A 17,934-nucleotide genomic window follows, 5' to 3' on the forward strand; every position below is an offset into this window, starting at 1 on the left:
GAACCCCGAATGACGGGTGTGTTGTATGCACTGACGGCATGGCCGTGTCGTCAGTGAAAGAGAATCGATCATGGAGCGCGCGTCATGCTCGAATAAATTCTGCACTGCATTCATCAGAGCTTATAGTAGCTATATCACCGTTGGCCGCATTTACGACGCAGCATGCGGCCTTTGTACGCGTTCTGTTGTCTCAGCTGCGGCACCATCTTCGCGAGGAGAGCCAAATGGGGCATGAGGTGGACTGTGCACTAGCCCTCCTATGGAGCAGTCTGACGCCCGCGCGCTCGACATCGCTGTCGCCTGTGAATACGTCGACTATCATGTCGATCGAACGTACTCGAGAACGAGCTCGTACCCATCTGGATGATGTGCTGCGTGCGTCTCTGCAGCCCAACGACTTTTCATCCCAATGTACATTGCAGCACGGTGCTACCGGTATGGTAGAGGTCGTTCGCTGTCGTATGGACCGCAAGCTCTACGTTCTAAAGTCGATGCTCAAGGGTGTGGTCCGACGTGAAGCGTGCCGCTTTTCGCCCGTATACGAAAGCCAGCTTCTTGCTGAAGGGTACGATTCTGGTGATGTATCCTGGACACCGCAGTTGCATGCTGCTTTCCAGAGTCCACGGTCGCTGCATCTCTTAATGGAATACTTGCCAGCAGGTGACCTTGACTCGCTACTGCAGGCTGCATCACAGGCTGAAACGAGATACCCTGGCAAAAATGAGCGCGGACTACTGCAAGAGTCATGGGTGGTGAGATACGCTGTGGACATGATAGCAGCGCTTGGTTGGCTGCATTCACTTTGCTTTGTGCACCGCGATATAAAGCCCTCCAACTTTCTGTTGGATAAAAGCGGCCGGCTGAAGCTGTGTGATTTTGCGACATGTGCACCCTATGCCTACTTCGACGAACTGAAGGAGCGCCGCGTACTTGCTTATTATACTCAGCGACCCGCAGGTACGTGCGATTACATTGCACCTGAAATATTACAGTGTGAAGAGGCGCGCATTCAACAAGAATGTGTATCACCACCGCTTCACACACGCTCCTCTTTTCAGCCGGATTCACGTGTTCCTGGCGCCTATGGACCGGCCGTCGATTGGTGGAGTCTGGGCGTCGTGTTGTATGAAATGACGTTTGGGAAATTGCCGTTCTGGGCTCCGCAGGCTGCCGACGTGTATGAACGCATCGTTCATCACGAGCAGCACTTTACAATAAAAGATACAGATCTTCCGTGCTCGGAAGCACTCGCCTCTCTCATACGCTTGCTCATTTGCCCGGAGAATCGACGCTTGGGACGGCACAGCACCTCCGATGTGCAGCGGCACCACGTATTTCACGACGTGCCTTGGGAGAATGTGACAGAGATCCCTCCTCCCTTCGTGCCCGATTTGAGGAATGGCACGAATGAGCATGTCAGTGTGCTACACAGCCCCAACGGTGTGGCGTCTGGAAATGTGGGATGGGATTCGCTGTCGATGGATACCCCACCGAGTTTTTCGGCCATGTTCCAAGGCCCCTTGGACCAATTTCCAGAATTTGATTCGCTCGACACAGACCCCGTCGACGTGTCTTGGGGTATGGATCTGTGTATACCTCCCAGCATATCTCCAGCACCGCCGACACCACCAACCGCATCGTCTCCCGTGCCATCTAACCCCAGTGAGCCGCCACCGTCGCCATTGAGCTCCTCAGCTTGTGCTGAGATCGATACTCATTTTTGCGCCTTTAGTTATGTGCCACGTTCAGATGCTTTTGAAGTTCCTACGCCACCCAGGTGCACGTCCGAGTCACCGCCTCCTGCGACATCCACGCCATTTTTGAGCAAAACAACATCATTCGCATCCAGCACGCCCGTCACACCAGCCATTGCGACATTTTCGCCTGACGGGCCGCCGCTCTCTACTCTTCAGCGGACAGCTCTTGAGCGTGCCTACATGACACGACAGGACATGCACACGCCATTTCGACCCTCCCCATCGATGGTAGCAACAGCGTCGTCGTCAGAAGGCGCCGCACCCAATTCCCCCTACCCCTTCCCGCCGCCAAACCGAATGCAACGCACACCCCGAACACCAGTTGTTCCCGGTGTCGCAAACTTCATGCCTGATACCATGGGCTCCGACTCCCGGCATTCGGGAGGTAGTACATGGAAACGCAGTGTATCTGAGCGCCAAGCGTGGTCCGAGCTAATGCGCGCTGTCGAGCGCAGTGCTCGCAAGCAAAGTGTGCCACGGCACGCACCGCTTCGATACGCTATTGACGAACAGTCGCCCTCACCTCCCTCATCACCACAGTCGCCGTCTCACAATCGTTTGCCGAATGCATTAGATGCACATATATCATCATCGCCCGACTCGAATGTCTCATCATCGCCGCCGCCATCACCACCCCTGCTACGCTCGCGAAGCTCATACAGAGATATACGACCCACGAACGATGCCAACAACAGCGTACATCGCTCTGGTAATGGCGAACTGCGACACAAGAGAAGTACGCGACAACTGCTTCTTGACGCACAGGTCACGTCGACACCCACCCGCGCCGCACGCACCATGCCACTCGTTCCTGTCACCGTTACTTCTCACGCAAAAGGTGATGCACCTGCTGGATCTTCTCCTCGTGGACGCACGCTTCGCACACTACGTGGAAGTGCCTCGGTGCGTGATTTCCGAACCGAGTACATGCGATTAGAAGAAGACAATTTCGTGCTGCCGACACTTTCGGCACCGGTGTCGGCCAGTGCGGCTGCCGCACCTCCATCTACGCGCTCATCAATGGACAGTCATCGCACGTTATCTGAGTACCGCCGCGCACCCCGTCCGCTAAACGAGTCCGAGGATGCTTTTGGCCGTCGCACGTCGCTATCGAAGCAACGAAATATAGCACGCCGCATGCAATCGACACTCGGATTAAGTGGGCTGTATCGGTACGGTCGACCCACTATGGTAAATGTGCTCGAGCAGACGACATCTTCACCGATCATGTCGTCGCCACCGCGATCCTTTTCGGGACGAGAGACCTTTGCCCGCATGCGACAGGAACAGTCACACATTGAACAAAGTGTATCGGTTTTGGAAAAAGATCTGGACGATTTGCGTACTCGTGTGGATAAAATGCCTCTATGAAAGACCTTTAATGTATGAATGTAACAAGAATTGGTGTGATGCAAACACTAATGTAGAAATGTTGAAAGAGCCTTGGGTATCATTGGGCCCGCCGTTTACGCCTTACGATCACGCGTACGCCACGTCGGTGGCGGAGTGAGGCGGGGCCCTGGCATATCAGGCACTTCTTTAATGGTATGTTCCATGGCACGGGTGGCGGGACTGAAGGGTCCATGGGCCCTTCGTGGTGCATCGTCCACAGGTGGTGAGTGGAGATAGGGCACTGTGTAAGGGGGCGTATAACTCGTGACATCATAACGCGCATGACGAAGCTCCACAAGTGTTTGCTCGGTGCGGTCGAGTAGTTCATCAAGGTGATTGCGCTCCATGTAAAGCTCGTCACGCAATCGCTCGAGCTCAAGTAAACGAGAGCCGTAGGAGACACGGGGTGCATACGCCAAGGTCTGGAAGCCCCTAAACAAACGACCACCGCAGACATGTGGCGCATAGTCATGCTGCGAGGCGTAGGACCATTCGCCCGATTCATCCGTCTCACGATGAGGTGAAGAGCTTCCAGCTTGTGGGAGGCGCGAAGAGCCAACTTCCATCAACACAAGAGCAGCTTCACGCTCCCGTTCAGGACAAATGGGCGTCTCTTCATCGTTTGACTTGATACGCGTCATGCCCTTGGCCATCGGCGATACTGACTTTGTTTGGTGCTGAGCTTGTAGCAGATTCGATCCGTTTGTGGAAGGTCCCATAAGGCGCTTGCGGCGCTTGATCACAGTCTTTCGCATGCCAATGGGGCGATGAGTGCCGTGCAGCTTGAAGTACAAGCCACAGGCATTACAAATATTGTTTCCTTCTTCATCACGACGCCACAATGGCGTCGTCGTTGTCTGACAGTTTGTGCATCGAAGCGGCTCAATTGAGCTTTGCTTTTCATTGGTGAAGCTTTTGTAAGGCGCTGCCGTAGAAACGGAGGTGGGCGCCGATGCCTGAGCTTGCGCTGTCGATGCCTGCAATGAATCATCAGCTGGTGCAGCACTCAGTGGCGGAACCCAGGTGGGGTTAGCCTTTACATTGTTGTACGTAGGACATCCGTCGCACTCTGTTGATCCGCCCATGCCATTGCACAACCCATGACCAGGGCATGAGCCGACGGAGGAGTCCATGCGATCCTCGTTAGCACACGACGTTTGTCGTGATGCGGATACAGACGGAGATTGAGAAACAGAGTCCACATGAGTCTCAACAGTTCGTGGTTTTTTCTCATGATGTGGCCATAGAGGTTTGGGTGGGGGATGAGACGGCCGCTGAATAGATACACTCGTCGCCAGCAGAGGCGGCAGACTCTTATTTTCAGGGGTGGGATTGTCATGATGAGGAGAATAGGGCGAAATATTAGATGAGTTGGGGGCTAAAGCACGATGATCAAGACCAGATAGTGCCATGATTTTGACTTGATAATGTACACGCCAGAATCGAGAGGCCTGTGTAAGTCAAAAACACAGAATTATACCAGCATGCGAGTACTAAACCGAGAAAGCTAGTGTACTCCTGTAATCTTATGCAGAGAACAACTATGCTCGGCAGTGTCGATTATGTGTAGGGCACGTTGACAGGTCGAAGGCTCGTTTTTCCTCAAAATACGAGACAAGCGGACTTTAGTAGATAAAGAAAAAAGCAAGTGGCCTAACCCCAGTGGCTTGACAGAATGTGATTGAGAAACTCGCCTTTCGTCATAGGCCACATAGAGCCATTTCCACGTGCGCCACAGAAAGCAGAGTTCGAAAAGACTTTGATATGATCTGGTGAAAATGAAGTGTGCATGTGTGATTGGTTGTAAACAATTTGAATGTGAATGATGTGCATCATATCATTACAAAACGAAATGAGATAGGGCTTTTTTCCACGCCCCCTGGCTCGGGCAGTGGCGTATTCGGCTTAGAGCTCGTAAGAGGGAAACACAAGGACTTGAGGTCACGTTGTCCTGTAAAAAAATGTTTACGATTTGATGATGGTGCTACGTCCGCGTGTGAAGGTGTAAAAATTTAGCATTATTGCGGCTATCTAAATTGTCACGCAATCATCGTGACAGTAAGACAAAGCAAGCCTCAGTATGTATCGTAGAACTAGCTACGTAGGTAGGTCAATGTCCATTGTTGTGCGCGTTATTAAGAAGAATCGGACTTGTGCGTCACATGAGATCACTTGACAAATCAGAGTGCAATGGATGACAAATAGAATAAATGAAAGCGCTGACCATGGCACGACGCACACATCGCGCCTGCACCAACCGGCGCTAGCCTTGTTCTTTCGGTGGGCTGCACGGGATACGTATCGAGCACATGAGCCGACCACGGGACTATAAAAATAAGGCGCGCGGCACGACATCAAAAGTACGGCTGGCGGCAAACTCGCAAGACAGTCGAAATAGATTGCAGCAATCACAATTAATTACTGAAGTATACACGGAATCCTGGCTAAGGATAATAGAGACAAGGAGGGAAGACGATGGGATCGTCTTGAGAGTATGTGTGAGCGATGAGGCCGAGCCCTCATCTACATACGCGAGCGGTTCTCACGCTCCGCCTGCTTGATGCGCTCTTCGAGCGTCTTGGACTTATAAGCCTGCGAGGCAGTCAGGTGCTCGCGGTCAGTCGGCCTAGCATTGTCGGAGTAGCGCATGCCATCAGCCACAGAGCCCGTGTACGACGAGGTCGTGCGCTGCAATTCGTTACCACGACTAGTCTCAGTACGGTTCAGAGACTTGTCGTTGCCACCACCAAGAGAAGAAAAGCAGGATCCCTGCGATGAGTTAGCATTCGATCACAACAAAGGGCATGACCACGTACCATGTTTGTTTCTGGAAAAAAAGGCAATCGACGTCGACCATCCTACCCAATTCGCTCGACCCTAGCCCTCCCGAAACGGTCACGTGAATGCGGCATTTTCGGAAGGCCTACGAAGCGCGTGGTACGTTCTCGTACCTCGTCGAGGCGATCGTGCTGCTCCACATAATCCCTGAAAAAAGGAGCCGCTGCTGAGTTGCATGCCGTTTTACCATGTCGAATCGAACGGCCGATCAACTTCTTAAGTGGGGTATTGAGCATGCACCTGTTCATGAAGACGGAACCTCATCTGTGGCGCACGTCGCCGCCGACGTAGCCACAGGCCGGCGCCCTGACCTGACAGACCCAGGATTGTACGATGCTATCATGGGTAAGAGCGAAGCTCAGATGATGCAAGAAGAGCTGGACGTCGCCGTGAATCCCGCAAGGACTGAAGAAGACCGGTGCATCGCGTTGGATAACTTTGAAATGCTGATTGAGCAAGTTGATAATGCAAATAACATGGAACCTTTACGCATGTGGCCGGCCGTGTTGGCATTAATGAATCCTGTGCATACGACGCCCCCGATCCAGGTAGGAGCTGCGTGGATCGTTGGGACGGCCGTGCAGAACAATGACAAGGCACAAGCTGCAGCATTTTCACACGGTGCCCTGCCATGTATTCTAGCTCTGTTGCAGGATTTGTCGCAAGAGGCCGTGTGCAACAAGGCGGTATACGCGCTTAGTTCCATGCTGAAGCATTATCCGGCAGCTGTACACCAGTTTACTGAGCTTGATGGTTGGACTGTGCTGCGTTCGCTTCTTGGGATCAATAGTTTGGCCGTGCGTCGCAAGGTGGCCTTTCTTCTGATTCAGCTACTCCACCAGGCGAAGGATGCTCTCGACACGCCGGTTGCCGGGCCTGTGGCTCCAAAGGCACCCATCGCACGTGTGCATCCCCCTGCAGACGAGGCACCAGCGATGATGCAGCACGCAACGACGTATCCACCCGTGGCCCAGCTTCTTGTGGATCACGGCATCATTGGGGCGCTTGTCGACTCCGTTGTGCCGAGCGAGGACATGGAAGTCGATGCGCCCACCTCCTTGAGCTTGTGCTCTGGTACATATGTGCGTGATGATGATGACTATCTCGAAAAGGTTGTGCAGGCGCTAGAGGCACTCGTATCGCACGAGCCCTGTCCATCGTCATTGCCAGAGGAGCGATTGCAGCAGCTTGTACAGTACCTTGTGGCCACAGATGGGCATCAGCCTCGTATCGCTGCGCTTGACGTCGACATAAACGCTCTCACGACATACCTAAGCCGCTGATGACTCCTCCATCGACACACTCGTTTCGTCCACCGAGAGGGCCAGTGCCTCGGGCAGGCCTTGCGCTGCGCGTGCATCCAGAGCTATGGCCAGCAGTTCCGTGCCAACAGGATCACGCGGATCAATTCCCAGGCCTTCGTGGTACCATCCGACGGCGCCAGCTAGGTCGCCTTGGCGGTGTGCACACATGCCGAGCGCGATATAGGCAGGTGCACAAGCGGCATCGAGCTCAATGACGCGCAGGAAACATTCGCGTGCATCGTCGTCACGATGCAGGCGACGATACGCCATACCGAGGTTCAGGTGCACAGCTGACCATGCTGAGGCGGGGTGCTGTGTCTCGGACGCCGTCTGGATAGCCTGGAGAAACAGGTGCATGGCCTCCGTGACCTGTCCGCTGAGGAACAGCGCGACGCCACGCTCGTTGGCGCATAGTGGGTCGCTCTCAAGTTCCTCGGCAGCGCTTTCTAAAAAGAGCAGTGCAAGGCTGCGATTGCCCTGCACCAGCTGTTCCATGCCAATAAACAGGCGCGGGAGGCCTGCCTGCGGAAACTTGCGCGCGGCCGTGGAGTATGCTGTGATGGCCTGGTCTGACTCGCCTTCGAGGGCGAAACTGTGCCCAAAGGCGATCCATGATGGAACGAATCGAGGGTCTAGCAAGGACGCCTTGCTGAAGTAGCGGCGCGCGTCGCTCCAGCGATGTGCAGCGGCGTACCATATACCGACAGCGTACCATGCCTCGCAGCTATCAGGGTGTGCCTCGGTCAGCTTGTGAGCCAGAAGGAACAACGACGGACGGAGTCGTGGCAGATAGTACATGCAACCCAGATGGATCGGCAATGCGAGGAAAAAACCCGCGTCGAGCGACAGAATATGCTGCGTCACTGTAAACGCGTCTTCAAGCCGCATCGCCTGCCACAGCTGCTCGGCAAAGCTGTACAGCACCGGCGGGTGTGAGCGCATGCCCTCGTGCGCATTCACGATGCTTTGCCGCGCGTGTGCAGCATGCAGTGCGTGCTGTACCATGCGCTGCGACAACTGCGTCGTGTACATGAGCCGAACCCACTCCATATCTGCCTGTGCATGGTCTTCCGCGCCAGCCTGAGCAGCGTACTCGAGCGTCTGCACAAACGACCATTGCTCCTCTTCGCCCAGCAAACTCCCGTGCACCAGCGCCACGAAACTGTCATAGTTCTTCACGTCCAGCGCTAGCGCTAACATAAATGCCTCTTTGGCCTTGGCTGGCTCATCAAGCCGCAAGTAGATCTGACCGCGCAAATGGCATACACTCGAGCCCAGCTTGAGTCCACCGTCGAGCGCGGGCGTCTTGGCTGACATGGCGTGACCCGTCCATCGCGTATGATCTTCCCCCGTCAGCGCGAGCGCCTCATGAAACTGCCCCATACGCACCTGGCACTGTGCCGCCAGGTAACGACAGGGTGCGCTCCAGTTCACGAGACACGGTCCTGGTCGCTCAGATGCGTCGGCACGCACCACGAGACGCGAAAATTCGTCGTCCATCGGTATAGGCGCCTCTTGCGACACTTGAAATGGGTCACTGGGAGACGGCGATCGTTTTCGGCGGCGAGCCGACGTGACGCGCGTGCGAGCGGCGCTTTTCGGTGCATCTTGTCTGGGTGCAACACTAGCATATGTGTCAGCATGGCCCCGACGCTCCTGTAGCTGTGGAGGCAGTACACTTGAGGCACGCGTAGCGGTCAACGCTGCGTGCAGCGCATCACCTCGCGTACCTACAGGTGTCTCGCCATGGGAATCGGACGGAAGGGGTACAGCACCGCATCGGAGCGGCGTCGTGAGAAGCTGTTCGGCGCGTTCATATTGGTGCGTAAGAAAGTAAGCCTGCGCTAGCCAGTAGGCATCGTTGTAGGCGGCTTCACTCGTTTCCAACGCCACTACTTGCTGGCCCCAGAAGATGGCTGTCCCATACATGTGCTGCTTCATGGCATCGTGCATCCACCGTCGCAGGCGCATTGGGAGGTTCGGTGTTGGATCAGATACGGGTGCCTTCGGTGGATCTTGGTCGTGTACCACGACGCTGACATTCGACTCGTCTGATGAGACGGAGCGCTCATCATGTAAGGGCGCATGCGTAGAAAAGGCCGTCCTTGGCGCGTCACTGCGCGACACTTTCCGTGCGCGCTCTTTTCCAAGCAAAGGCGGCGGCATGCGCACCGCGTCGTCGTCAAGGACGGGTGTGTGTACGCTTTGCGTCGATGGTATACGCGTGCTGGGAAGCGACGGCACAAGGTCCAAAAGACCACTGTTGCTCGCCTCATCGTCTTCCATTCGAGCGACATTGATGCTGCCGTCAGCGTTGACCAGCGTAGGCAGCTTGATCGGCCGCCTTGCGTCAGGCGCGTTCCGTCGCGCTGACGATCGACGTGGCGGCATGGCCCAACGCGATGGGAAAAATAGGCCCATTTCACGGATCGACACCGACGCGTATACCTCCACATGCAGCTCGATGCGAGCGACATGTAGTTTTCCAGCCGCGCTTCGGGTGGGATGTGCGCGTTGGCCTGCACGGCTCTCCACAATTCACGCCGCTAACACAATAGCCGACGTATAGCTACAAGCTATGATACCTGCATGGATACAATCCCATTCATTTTATATACCATAACGTTGTGCTAATTCGCAAACATGAGCGCATGATCTACCCCGCCCAACAAGAGGTCTGCAGCACAGTGATCCTTTTGGCGGGTGCTCCACGCGCCCCACGACACTGTCGAGCCACGCACCAAACTCTCACAGCCGATGGCAGACGTCATTCAACTAGAATACGGCGGACATCTCATGCAGTGACACTGCCGTGCCTGCTACAGCATACAAGCCTCCACCAAAAAGTGATCTGAAGGGACATTCACTCGCGCCCAAGACCACCTGCTCTCACGCCAGGCGAGGGCCGTTCATGTGGAGGTAGTATGCACTTTTTCGCACTTTCCCTCATGGCACCAACGCGTGCGACGACGCGTGCCAAAACACCAGCGTGGGCATGCTTGAGTGAGCCGAGAACACATGGGAGCAAAGTGCATGCAGCGCGTCCACTTGGGCGCCCACATGCACCAACATATCATCGGCCCTACCTTCTCGACCAACCCGACACGGCACAGCATTTATTGGCCTGGTTTGATCACAAACAGCACGATCGAGACATGCCGTGGCGTCAGGCATGGATCGAACCAGATGTGCCACATAGCTCTAAGCGACCACGCTTAGATGCAGAGGCCCCTCTCACACGGGAAGAGCGCATTCAGCGAAGGGCGTATGAAGTATGGATCTCGGAAATTATGCTGCAGCAAACGCGCGTCGAAACTGTGCGCGAGTATTGGAAGGCATGGATGGAAAAATGGCCGACGCTTGAGGCCTTAGCGAATGCGTCTGTTGACGACGTTCTTGCTGTCTGGCGAGGTCTAGGATACTATGGCCGCGCGCGTCGTATCCACGAGGCTGCTCAAAAAGTCATGACTGATCCACACTTGCGTGGCCAATTGCCTGCCAACGCACAAGAGCTGATGGAGCACATACCAGGCGTAGGACCGTACACAGCTGGCGCCATTTCATCCATCGTATTTGGCCACGCTGTGCCCATTCTCGACGGAAACGTCGCACGCGTCCTATGTCGTCAGACGGGCCTGTACAGCGATCCACGCGCCAAAAGTACCAATGACCTGCTCTGGCACATGGCGCGCATGCTGGTTGAGAGCGTGGCGCCACACGAGCGCAGCGACGTGCCAGGGCGCTGGAATCAGGGACTCATGGAGCTGGGAAGCACACTTTGCACGCCAACACGACCTGGCTGCGACACATGTCCCATCAAGCCAACATGCCTCACGTATGCGGAAGGACGTATGTATGAGGGAGACTTGGCTCAAAGCGAGGAGAAAGACATGGAGGACTTGTGCACTTGGTGCGCTCCCATTCCCGACCCAGCCGATGACCCGACAGACGTTGAGACAACGTCACCTAAGAAAAAGAAATCACTCCAGCAAATGACCCTCACAGGCAAAAAAGCTGCTCCTCCTAAAAAGAGCCAGGGACTCGATCTGTGCACCAAGTATACCCAGCTTTTCCCCATGCGCATCGCCAAGCAACCGCCGCGCAATGAAACGCGTCTGGTTTGCATTATTCGCGCAACGTCGTTCGACGGTGTGGACTTAGCTGAACCGCTATACATGATCTCACAGCGACCTGACCAGGGCCTGCTCGCCAAATTATGGGAGTTCCCCACAGATATCCTGCCTATACCTCATGATGAGGAGCTCGACGATTCGACATGCATGGATCGCACGCATGACTTCGTGGCGTCACTTCGTCCGCCTCCACCCATGAGAACCTCCGCCGACCAAGGTCCTGCCGCGGGAAACGCGCCCGTCATCCTGCGCCCCACCAACGTTCGTCGATTGGGACGCGTGCGACACGAATTTAGCCATTTACACTGGCATATGCACGTGGTATTGGCTGAAGTGGATGCTCTATCGCCGCGCGAATCGAATCGGCGCGACAAGACGTTGGCGGCGTCGGCGTCTCCTTCCTCATACGTGCAACCTATTGAATGGGCATTGGCTGACGGTGTCGAGGCTGCATCTATGGGCACGGGTTTACAGCGCTGTTGGTCGTTGCTTACACGCAGTGTGTAATTGCTTTGCAACATAGCCTCGAACAATTACATAAGTACGCATACATACCACGAGTGCAGATATGACATATCTCATCATGCGAGGTGCACGTTTCGACATGCATTTCCTGTGCCGCGAGATGCATGACTTTATTGGAGAATAGTATCGACTCTTGGTTGGCCGCATTTCTACCAAGGTTGACGAATTCTTTGGAAAGGCCGAAGAGACCTTGTGCCACAAGTGGGGGACTCGAATTCCGCCCTGCGATTCAGGGTTAAATAAAAGGACCAACGGCCACTCGGGATTCCGCCTTACCACTTCCCATAAGCACCTCGCTTCGCTTGCCCAAGCATCCCATCACCTTATCCATTTCGCGACTGGTCGTGATTGAAATTTCAAAACCCACTTTTGACGCAAATCTTTCAACAGCCAAATGAAGTTCTCTTCTATTATTGCTCTTGCTGCCCTCTTTGTTGCCGGCTCCGCAACCGTGTCGGCTAACCATGTTGAGCGCGCTCACCAGCTCAAAGCCCGTGTGCACAAGGAAAACGGCATTGAGAAGCGCGGTCAAGGAAAGATGACATGGTACGCTGGCGGTATGCTTAACGCTCCCGCCTGTGGTGGTGATGCCCCGTCGGATGATGACTTTATCGTGGCCGTCGCTGAAAACGGTGGCTACGGCTCGTGCAACCAAAAAGTTCGTCTCCACTACCAAGGACAAACCGTCGAAGCAACGATCCGTGACTTTTGTGATGGTTGCGGGTTCGGTCACTTTGACGCCACGAAGGGCCTGTTTTCTAAGTTTGCAGGTCTTGAGGAAGGTGTTCTTACGGGTGTCGATTACCAGCTTCTCTAAGCTAGCAAATGTCATTTCACGGGTATCAAGGGCTACGGATCAATAAGTTTGTGTCAATACTGGGATTCTGTGTAACGGTTTGGTGATGTCTCAATACGATGTAAATGCGCGATTTTCCATATCGCTCTGCGATGCGATGAAGCGAAGTTACCTCTTTTCGCATTCCTTTTCTGATTCCTTTTCATTATTTTGTTTTGGTTGACAGTGGCACCTCTTGAAGCCAGTCTCGCTAATGGGACTGTGCATGTCTTTGGGCCATCTGTCCTTTATCTGGAGTTTTACTCCCCTTATTACGCTTCGTTTCCGTTGTTGTCATAGCCGCTGGTCGACTATGACTCTCTTTGTAGCGAAAAACTTCATTTTTTCTTCACAAACGGCTTCATGGCTGGGTATATAGGAGCAGCGGTGGATCACGAAAAGCGTGAGCGCATCCCGGAGGGTCGCGCAGCATTGGATTGAATGGCATGCCAATACTGCGATCCAAACTGTTGAATAAAGTCCAGGGTATCAGTCCCGCGGTCAGCAAGGTGGCCGAGAGATAAAGGTGACCACGTAGAACTCAGGCTAGAAGCAAGAGAGCCCGGCAAGCTGCTGATGGATGAAGCGGATGACAATGGGGCCTTATAAGCTTGACGTACAGCTTGCACGGCAGTCACAATCTGTCCAAGATTCGTTTCAAGGACGAGCCCTCCTTGCACAATCTGATCAACGATAGCATGCACTTCTTCAAAATGGAAGATCAAATCGAGTTCGCACACATTTTCAAAGGATTCGTCCAACGCCTCGACTAGAACCTGAATCAAATCTAAAATACCCAGCTCACTCTCGCTCTGGTCGACGACAAGCACAAAGTATAATGTGGCATAATGGCGGTATATCACGCGAAGCTCGTCATCGGGTCGCCATCGATGTGTTGCATGATGATATTGAAGCTTCTCGGTCGATAGATCATCTTCGTAATCTAACCAAGGATCAAAGTCACTGCTAACATCCTCCTGTTCATCAGATTTCAGAGAAGACGTTGTCTTGAGCCTAGACCATGCATCCCCGGTGGTGGGAGGCAGGAATGGCGTGAGTTCAGGTGCATCCAGAAAATTGCATACGGCATTCTCGTCACGACGACTCACAATTTGGAAAATGAGCTGGATGAGCGTTTGTTGTCGGTCTGTTGGTAGATGCGAATAAAACTTTGTCAACCTTGGTCGGCCATAGTTGTTGAATATGAGCACCGCGCGAATAGTCATGTTCGGTCAATGGCCGCGCGGGTTGTGAATCTCCACTGCTCTTTCCAATCTAGAAGCGCTGCCAGTTGGATTGACAGCTCGGCACGATGACCTAAGCATACTTAACAGATTCACTCCACCTATACAAACTGGCTTAGTAGTAGTACAATCGTTCGCGTATATCTTCCAAGAGCCAATCGAGAGCTCCATTGACATTTTCTCCAGTGTAGGCACTGGTAGGCTGTATTCTCCAAGCATGTGTCTGAATATCATCTAGTTTCAATAGCTGGCAGCATGTCAATCGCGATGCCGTTTCGTTGCGCTTACCTTGCGGATGTCATCTGATGCAAGTGCTCCTGGTACGTCTTGCTTATTGGCAAGGATCAATATACTTGCACTAGCTAGGCGCTGAGGCTAATAAGTTGCTAGCCACGTACCTCTTCGCCAAGCAAATTCCATAATTCCATTCGGCAATCATGCATACGAGTGACGTCTCCGCTGTCCACAACCCAAACAACGCCATCTGTCTTTTCAAAATAGTTTCGCCAATAAGGCCTAAGCGTTCGCTGCCCACCTACATCCCCTGAGATGGTGTAAGCACATGAACGCGTGCTGAGGTCAATACATACATATATTTAATGTGAATCTGATTACGCGTAAGTTTTATGTTTTAGGCCACGTACGAATGTCGCACTAATGTGCGTATGGAAAACCCGAAGGTTGGACTGATGGTATCCAATGGTTCTCCCAGCAGTTGTTTTAGCGTGGTCGTTTTCCCCGCATTATCCAGTCCTAAAAACAGGATGCGCAATTCTCGATCCTTGTCTACGCTGCATAAGCCAGAGCATATGACATACACTTGTTCTTCTGCAAAATGCTCAGCAGCCCCATGTGCGAGACGCGCCAACTAAATGAGGGATGAAATTATAGTGTGGAGGTGAGTATCACGTCGTTTCTCCACATTTCATCCGGTGTGTGGCCGGCGTCTCCGGACATGTGACCCCACGCTGAAATTGTAGCCAATAAAATATCCCCTTTAATATCGGCTCGGCAACCATTTGAATCGAGTCTCGTAATTTGGGGTCGAAGCTGCTTTCCTACAACACTATCATGACGCAAGAACTGAAGCGTTTTTCGCGCGAAGAAATCGCCAAGGTACGTGCACAGATTTGTACATGAGCTCTAACAGAAATAGCACAACAAGCCCGACGATCTCTGGATCATTGTTGACTCATACGTGTATGATTTGAGTGGATTTATTGATGCGCACCCTGGTGGCCAGGCAGTGCTTTTGATGGATGACGTGGCTGGAAAGGATGCCACAGAGACTTTCTTTGGTCTTCACTCAATTGAAGTGCTGATGCGTCGAGGTGTCAAGAACCTCATTATTGGCAAGGTGGAAGGTGAGGAGCCAAAAGTGCATGTACGTATTAGCAAAAGCTGGACCCATATCTAACATATACAGTATCCACAGCCTGGTGACATCTCCAAGGTACCATATGCGGAGCCTGCTTGGCTCGTAGAAAACTTCCACTCGCCTTATTATTCCGACTCGCACCGCCGCCTTCAGCGTGAGATGCGTGTGTTCACAGAAAAATACGTACTGCCTGTGGCCGAAAAGTGTGAGGTCAGCGGTGAACGCCCTGATGTTGAGCTCGTTAAACTTATGGGTGCTAACGGTCTGAATGCTATGCGCTTGGGTCCAGGAAAGCATCTCGCTGGCCGCAAGCTGTTTGCTGACATCAAGCCTGAGGAATTTGACTACTTCCACGAACTGATTATCACGCAAGAACTTTCCCGCTGCGGTACGCGTGGCTTTATGGATGCTCTTCAGGGCGGCATGGTCATTGGTCTTCCTCCTGTGATCAACTTTGGCTCTGATGAAATGAAGAGGGAGATTGTCGAGCCCGTGTTTAGGGGTGAAAAATTCATCTCTCTAGCCATTACCGAGGCGTTTGCCGGTAGTGACGTCATGGGCCTGCGCACGTATGCCAAGAAGACCGAGGATGGTCAGCATTACATCGTGAATGGCACGAAGAAGTGGATTACCAATGGTAACTTCGCCGACTATTTCACGACTGCCTGTCGTACAGACGAGGGCTTTGCTGTCATTCTGATTCCCCGCGCTCTGGGCGTAGAAACTCGTATCATCCACACATCGTACTCGCCTTCAGCAGGCACGGCCTTTGTCATGTTCAATAATATCAAGGTGCCAGCCAAGAACGTAATTGGTCAGGATGGCATGGGTATTCCGATTGTTCTGTCCAACTTCAACCACGAGCGTTGGGTTATGTGCTGTGGTACGATCCGTGGTGCTCGTGGTATTTGCGAGATTCTTATGAAATGGATCCATCAGCGTAAAGTGTTTGGCCGCCCTCTCACATCACAGGCCGTGGTGCGCCAGAAACTCGCATTCCTCATCACCCAAGTCGAGGCTGGCCAAGCCTTCCTGGAGCATATTACACTGCAGATGAACAAGATGTCGTACAAGCAGCAATCCAAGTTCTTGGCTGGTCCTATTGCTCTGCTCAAGGCTTGGTCGACGCGAATCAGCCACGAGGTGGCTGATAATGCAGTCCAGATTATGGGTGGTCGCGGTCTTACGCGCTCGGGCATGGGCCGCAAGATTGAGAATTATAACCGCAATTACAAGTACGATGCCGTACTAGGTGGTACCGAGGAAGTCCTTGCTGATCTTGGTATTCGCCAGTCATTCCGCTTCTTCCCTCATGACCACAAACTATGAACTTGTGTAGTCAAATCCGTAATCACTTGTTTTCAGCTATGTAGATTTTAGCGACTATGAAATGTGCCACTCACCAGGACTGACGTAATTTCGGTAGCCATCTGATTATTTCGTCACGCGCCACACTTTTGTCAACATGGGGCGCCTGAAGGGTGGGAAGGCCTCTAAGTCACAGGTTCGCTCAGGCAAAACTCTCTCTGCATCTTCTCAATTATCGCGTTCGTCCAAATGTAAGCATATTTCCAAGGCGCACGATGACGAGGCGCGCTCTGAACTCGACCTTGCGCTGCACACAATGCGATCCGAGCCTCAGGACACGAAAGGACTTCTTCATTCCCTACTTCGGCCACGTCTACGTTCTAAGCAGCGACATGCCCAGCTATCCAAGGCTTTAGATGATTTTCAGAATCTATCGACCTAACACTATAGGTTTGGTTACGGCATGTAAGCTGGAGGTATATTATGAATATATGAACCCAGTCGATCAGTGTGCTTATGTCCAAAAGCTTTTCTGCCAGCTTATGGTATTCGAGCAAGACATTCCCGCGTTCATTCACCGACAAGCCTATGTGCCGCATTTATGATAATCTCTTCACGATATGCGGGAGATGAAACATCATTAGACGATCCATGAATGGCAAAAAAATGAAGGCATGTCCGGTGCTACCAGATACAATCAACAAATCCTCTGCCTAGACGAAAATAAACTTCGTTTTGCGGAACGAATAACAATGGTATCCCATGCGTGTAAGATGCTCTTCTGCCTTTCTCTGGTCCATGCAATTATATGCCGGAGAACATGGTGGATATTTCTCGGATCATTCTGCTCTATATGCATGTGTTAATATGTGGATGTATTGGCGAGGAGCTATCTTCTCGGAACAGGCATTTTCCTTTTCATTGCATTAATGGCACACTTTAAGATTTCGTCTGCGGCGGCTCCTATGTGTGCGTGCCTGACTCCATGTTGAACGTGACCGGTGATCCTTAAAAAGTCACCTCGGGATGACGTTTGCATGTACAAATGCTATATGCTGAAGTCTTAAGAATAGGGACCAAGATCCCACATCCTATTGCTCGATGAACGATGGCATCTAGCATGCAGCTGACACAAGGATGCGTTTGGCGTACAATGACCGTTCTTTGCCTCGATCGCGACACAAGACACCATACCATTTGTGCTAATGAAAAGTTCGCTA

The 17,934-nt window shown here is 52.8% G+C and overlaps 10 protein-coding genes across 10 annotated transcripts; 5 read left to right on the forward strand and 5 right to left on the reverse strand.

Moving 5' to 3' along the window:
- Positions 1-38: 38 nt before the first annotated feature.
- MRET_2613 (serine/threonine-protein kinase MRCK) lies at positions 39-3,128 on the forward strand (the record flags this gene model as incomplete). The annotated part of the gene is made up of 1 exon (XM_027629240.1): positions 39-3,128. The coding sequence occupies one exon, from the start codon at positions 39-41 to the stop codon at positions 3,126-3,128; it is 3,090 nt and encodes a 1,029-aa protein (XP_027484878.1).
- A 95-nt stretch (positions 3,129-3,223) lies between these two features.
- MRET_2614 (transcription factor) lies at positions 3,224-4,561 on the reverse strand (the record flags this gene model as incomplete). Its single annotated transcript, XM_027629241.1, has 1 exon — positions 3,224-4,561. One exon carries the CDS (start codon positions 4,559-4,561, stop codon positions 3,224-3,226), a length of 1,338 nt encoding a protein of 445 aa, XP_027484882.1.
- Positions 4,562-5,672: 1,111 nt separating this feature from the next.
- On the reverse strand, positions 5,673-5,968 carry MRET_2615 (uncharacterized protein; the record flags this gene model as incomplete). The annotated part of the gene is made up of 2 exons (XM_027629242.1): positions 5,673-5,918; positions 5,966-5,968. 2 exons carry the CDS (start codon positions 5,966-5,968, stop codon positions 5,673-5,675), a joined length of 249 nt encoding a protein of 82 aa, XP_027484883.1.
- Positions 5,969-6,175: 207 nt separating this feature from the next.
- Positions 6,176-7,270, forward strand: MRET_2616 (Hsp70 nucleotide exchange factor FES1; the record flags this gene model as incomplete). Its single annotated transcript, XM_027629243.1, has 1 exon — positions 6,176-7,270. One exon carries the CDS (start codon positions 6,176-6,178, stop codon positions 7,268-7,270), a length of 1,095 nt encoding a protein of 364 aa, XP_027484881.1.
- MRET_2617 (anaphase-promoting complex subunit 6) lies at positions 7,259-9,682 on the reverse strand (the record flags this gene model as incomplete). Its single annotated transcript, XM_027629244.1, has 1 exon — positions 7,259-9,682. The coding sequence occupies one exon, from the start codon at positions 9,680-9,682 to the stop codon at positions 7,259-7,261; it is 2,424 nt and encodes an 807-aa protein (XP_027485177.1).
- A 533-nt stretch (positions 9,683-10,215) lies between these two features.
- Positions 10,216-11,931, forward strand: MRET_2618 (A/G-specific adenine glycosylase; the record flags this gene model as incomplete). The annotated part of the gene is made up of 1 exon (XM_027629245.1): positions 10,216-11,931. The coding sequence occupies one exon, from the start codon at positions 10,216-10,218 to the stop codon at positions 11,929-11,931; it is 1,716 nt and encodes a 571-aa protein (XP_027485197.1).
- Positions 11,932-12,343: 412 nt separating this feature from the next.
- MRET_2619 (uncharacterized protein) lies at positions 12,344-12,766 on the forward strand (the record flags this gene model as incomplete). The annotated part of the gene is made up of 1 exon (XM_027629246.1): positions 12,344-12,766. The coding sequence occupies one exon, from the start codon at positions 12,344-12,346 to the stop codon at positions 12,764-12,766; it is 423 nt and encodes a 140-aa protein (XP_027484884.1).
- A 410-nt stretch (positions 12,767-13,176) lies between these two features.
- On the reverse strand, positions 13,177-14,010 carry MRET_2620 (AP-3 complex subunit sigma; the record flags this gene model as incomplete). The annotated part of the gene is made up of 1 exon (XM_027629247.1): positions 13,177-14,010. One exon carries the CDS (start codon positions 14,008-14,010, stop codon positions 13,177-13,179), a length of 834 nt encoding a protein of 277 aa, XP_027485077.1.
- A 133-nt stretch (positions 14,011-14,143) lies between these two features.
- Positions 14,144-14,880, reverse strand: MRET_2621 (ADP-ribosylation factor-like protein 2; the record flags this gene model as incomplete). Its single annotated transcript, XM_027629248.1, has 6 exons — positions 14,144-14,275; positions 14,317-14,397; positions 14,427-14,572; positions 14,619-14,635; positions 14,673-14,814; positions 14,847-14,880. The coding sequence occupies 6 exons, from the start codon at positions 14,878-14,880 to the stop codon at positions 14,144-14,146; spliced, it is 552 nt and encodes a 183-aa protein (XP_027484845.1).
- A 219-nt stretch (positions 14,881-15,099) lies between these two features.
- MRET_2622 (acyl-CoA dehydrogenase) lies at positions 15,100-16,735 on the forward strand (the record flags this gene model as incomplete). The annotated part of the gene is made up of 3 exons (XM_027629249.1): positions 15,100-15,144; positions 15,185-15,412; positions 15,455-16,735. The coding sequence occupies 3 exons, from the start codon at positions 15,100-15,102 to the stop codon at positions 16,733-16,735; spliced, it is 1,554 nt and encodes a 517-aa protein (XP_027485076.1).
- Between the last annotated feature and the right edge of the window lie 1,199 nt (positions 16,736-17,934).

Source organism: Malassezia restricta, chromosome IV (genome assembly GCF_003290485.1).
Source record: "Malassezia restricta chromosome IV, complete sequence".
Taxonomy (NCBI): Eukaryota; Fungi; Basidiomycota; class Malasseziomycetes; order Malasseziales; family Malasseziaceae; genus Malassezia; species Malassezia restricta.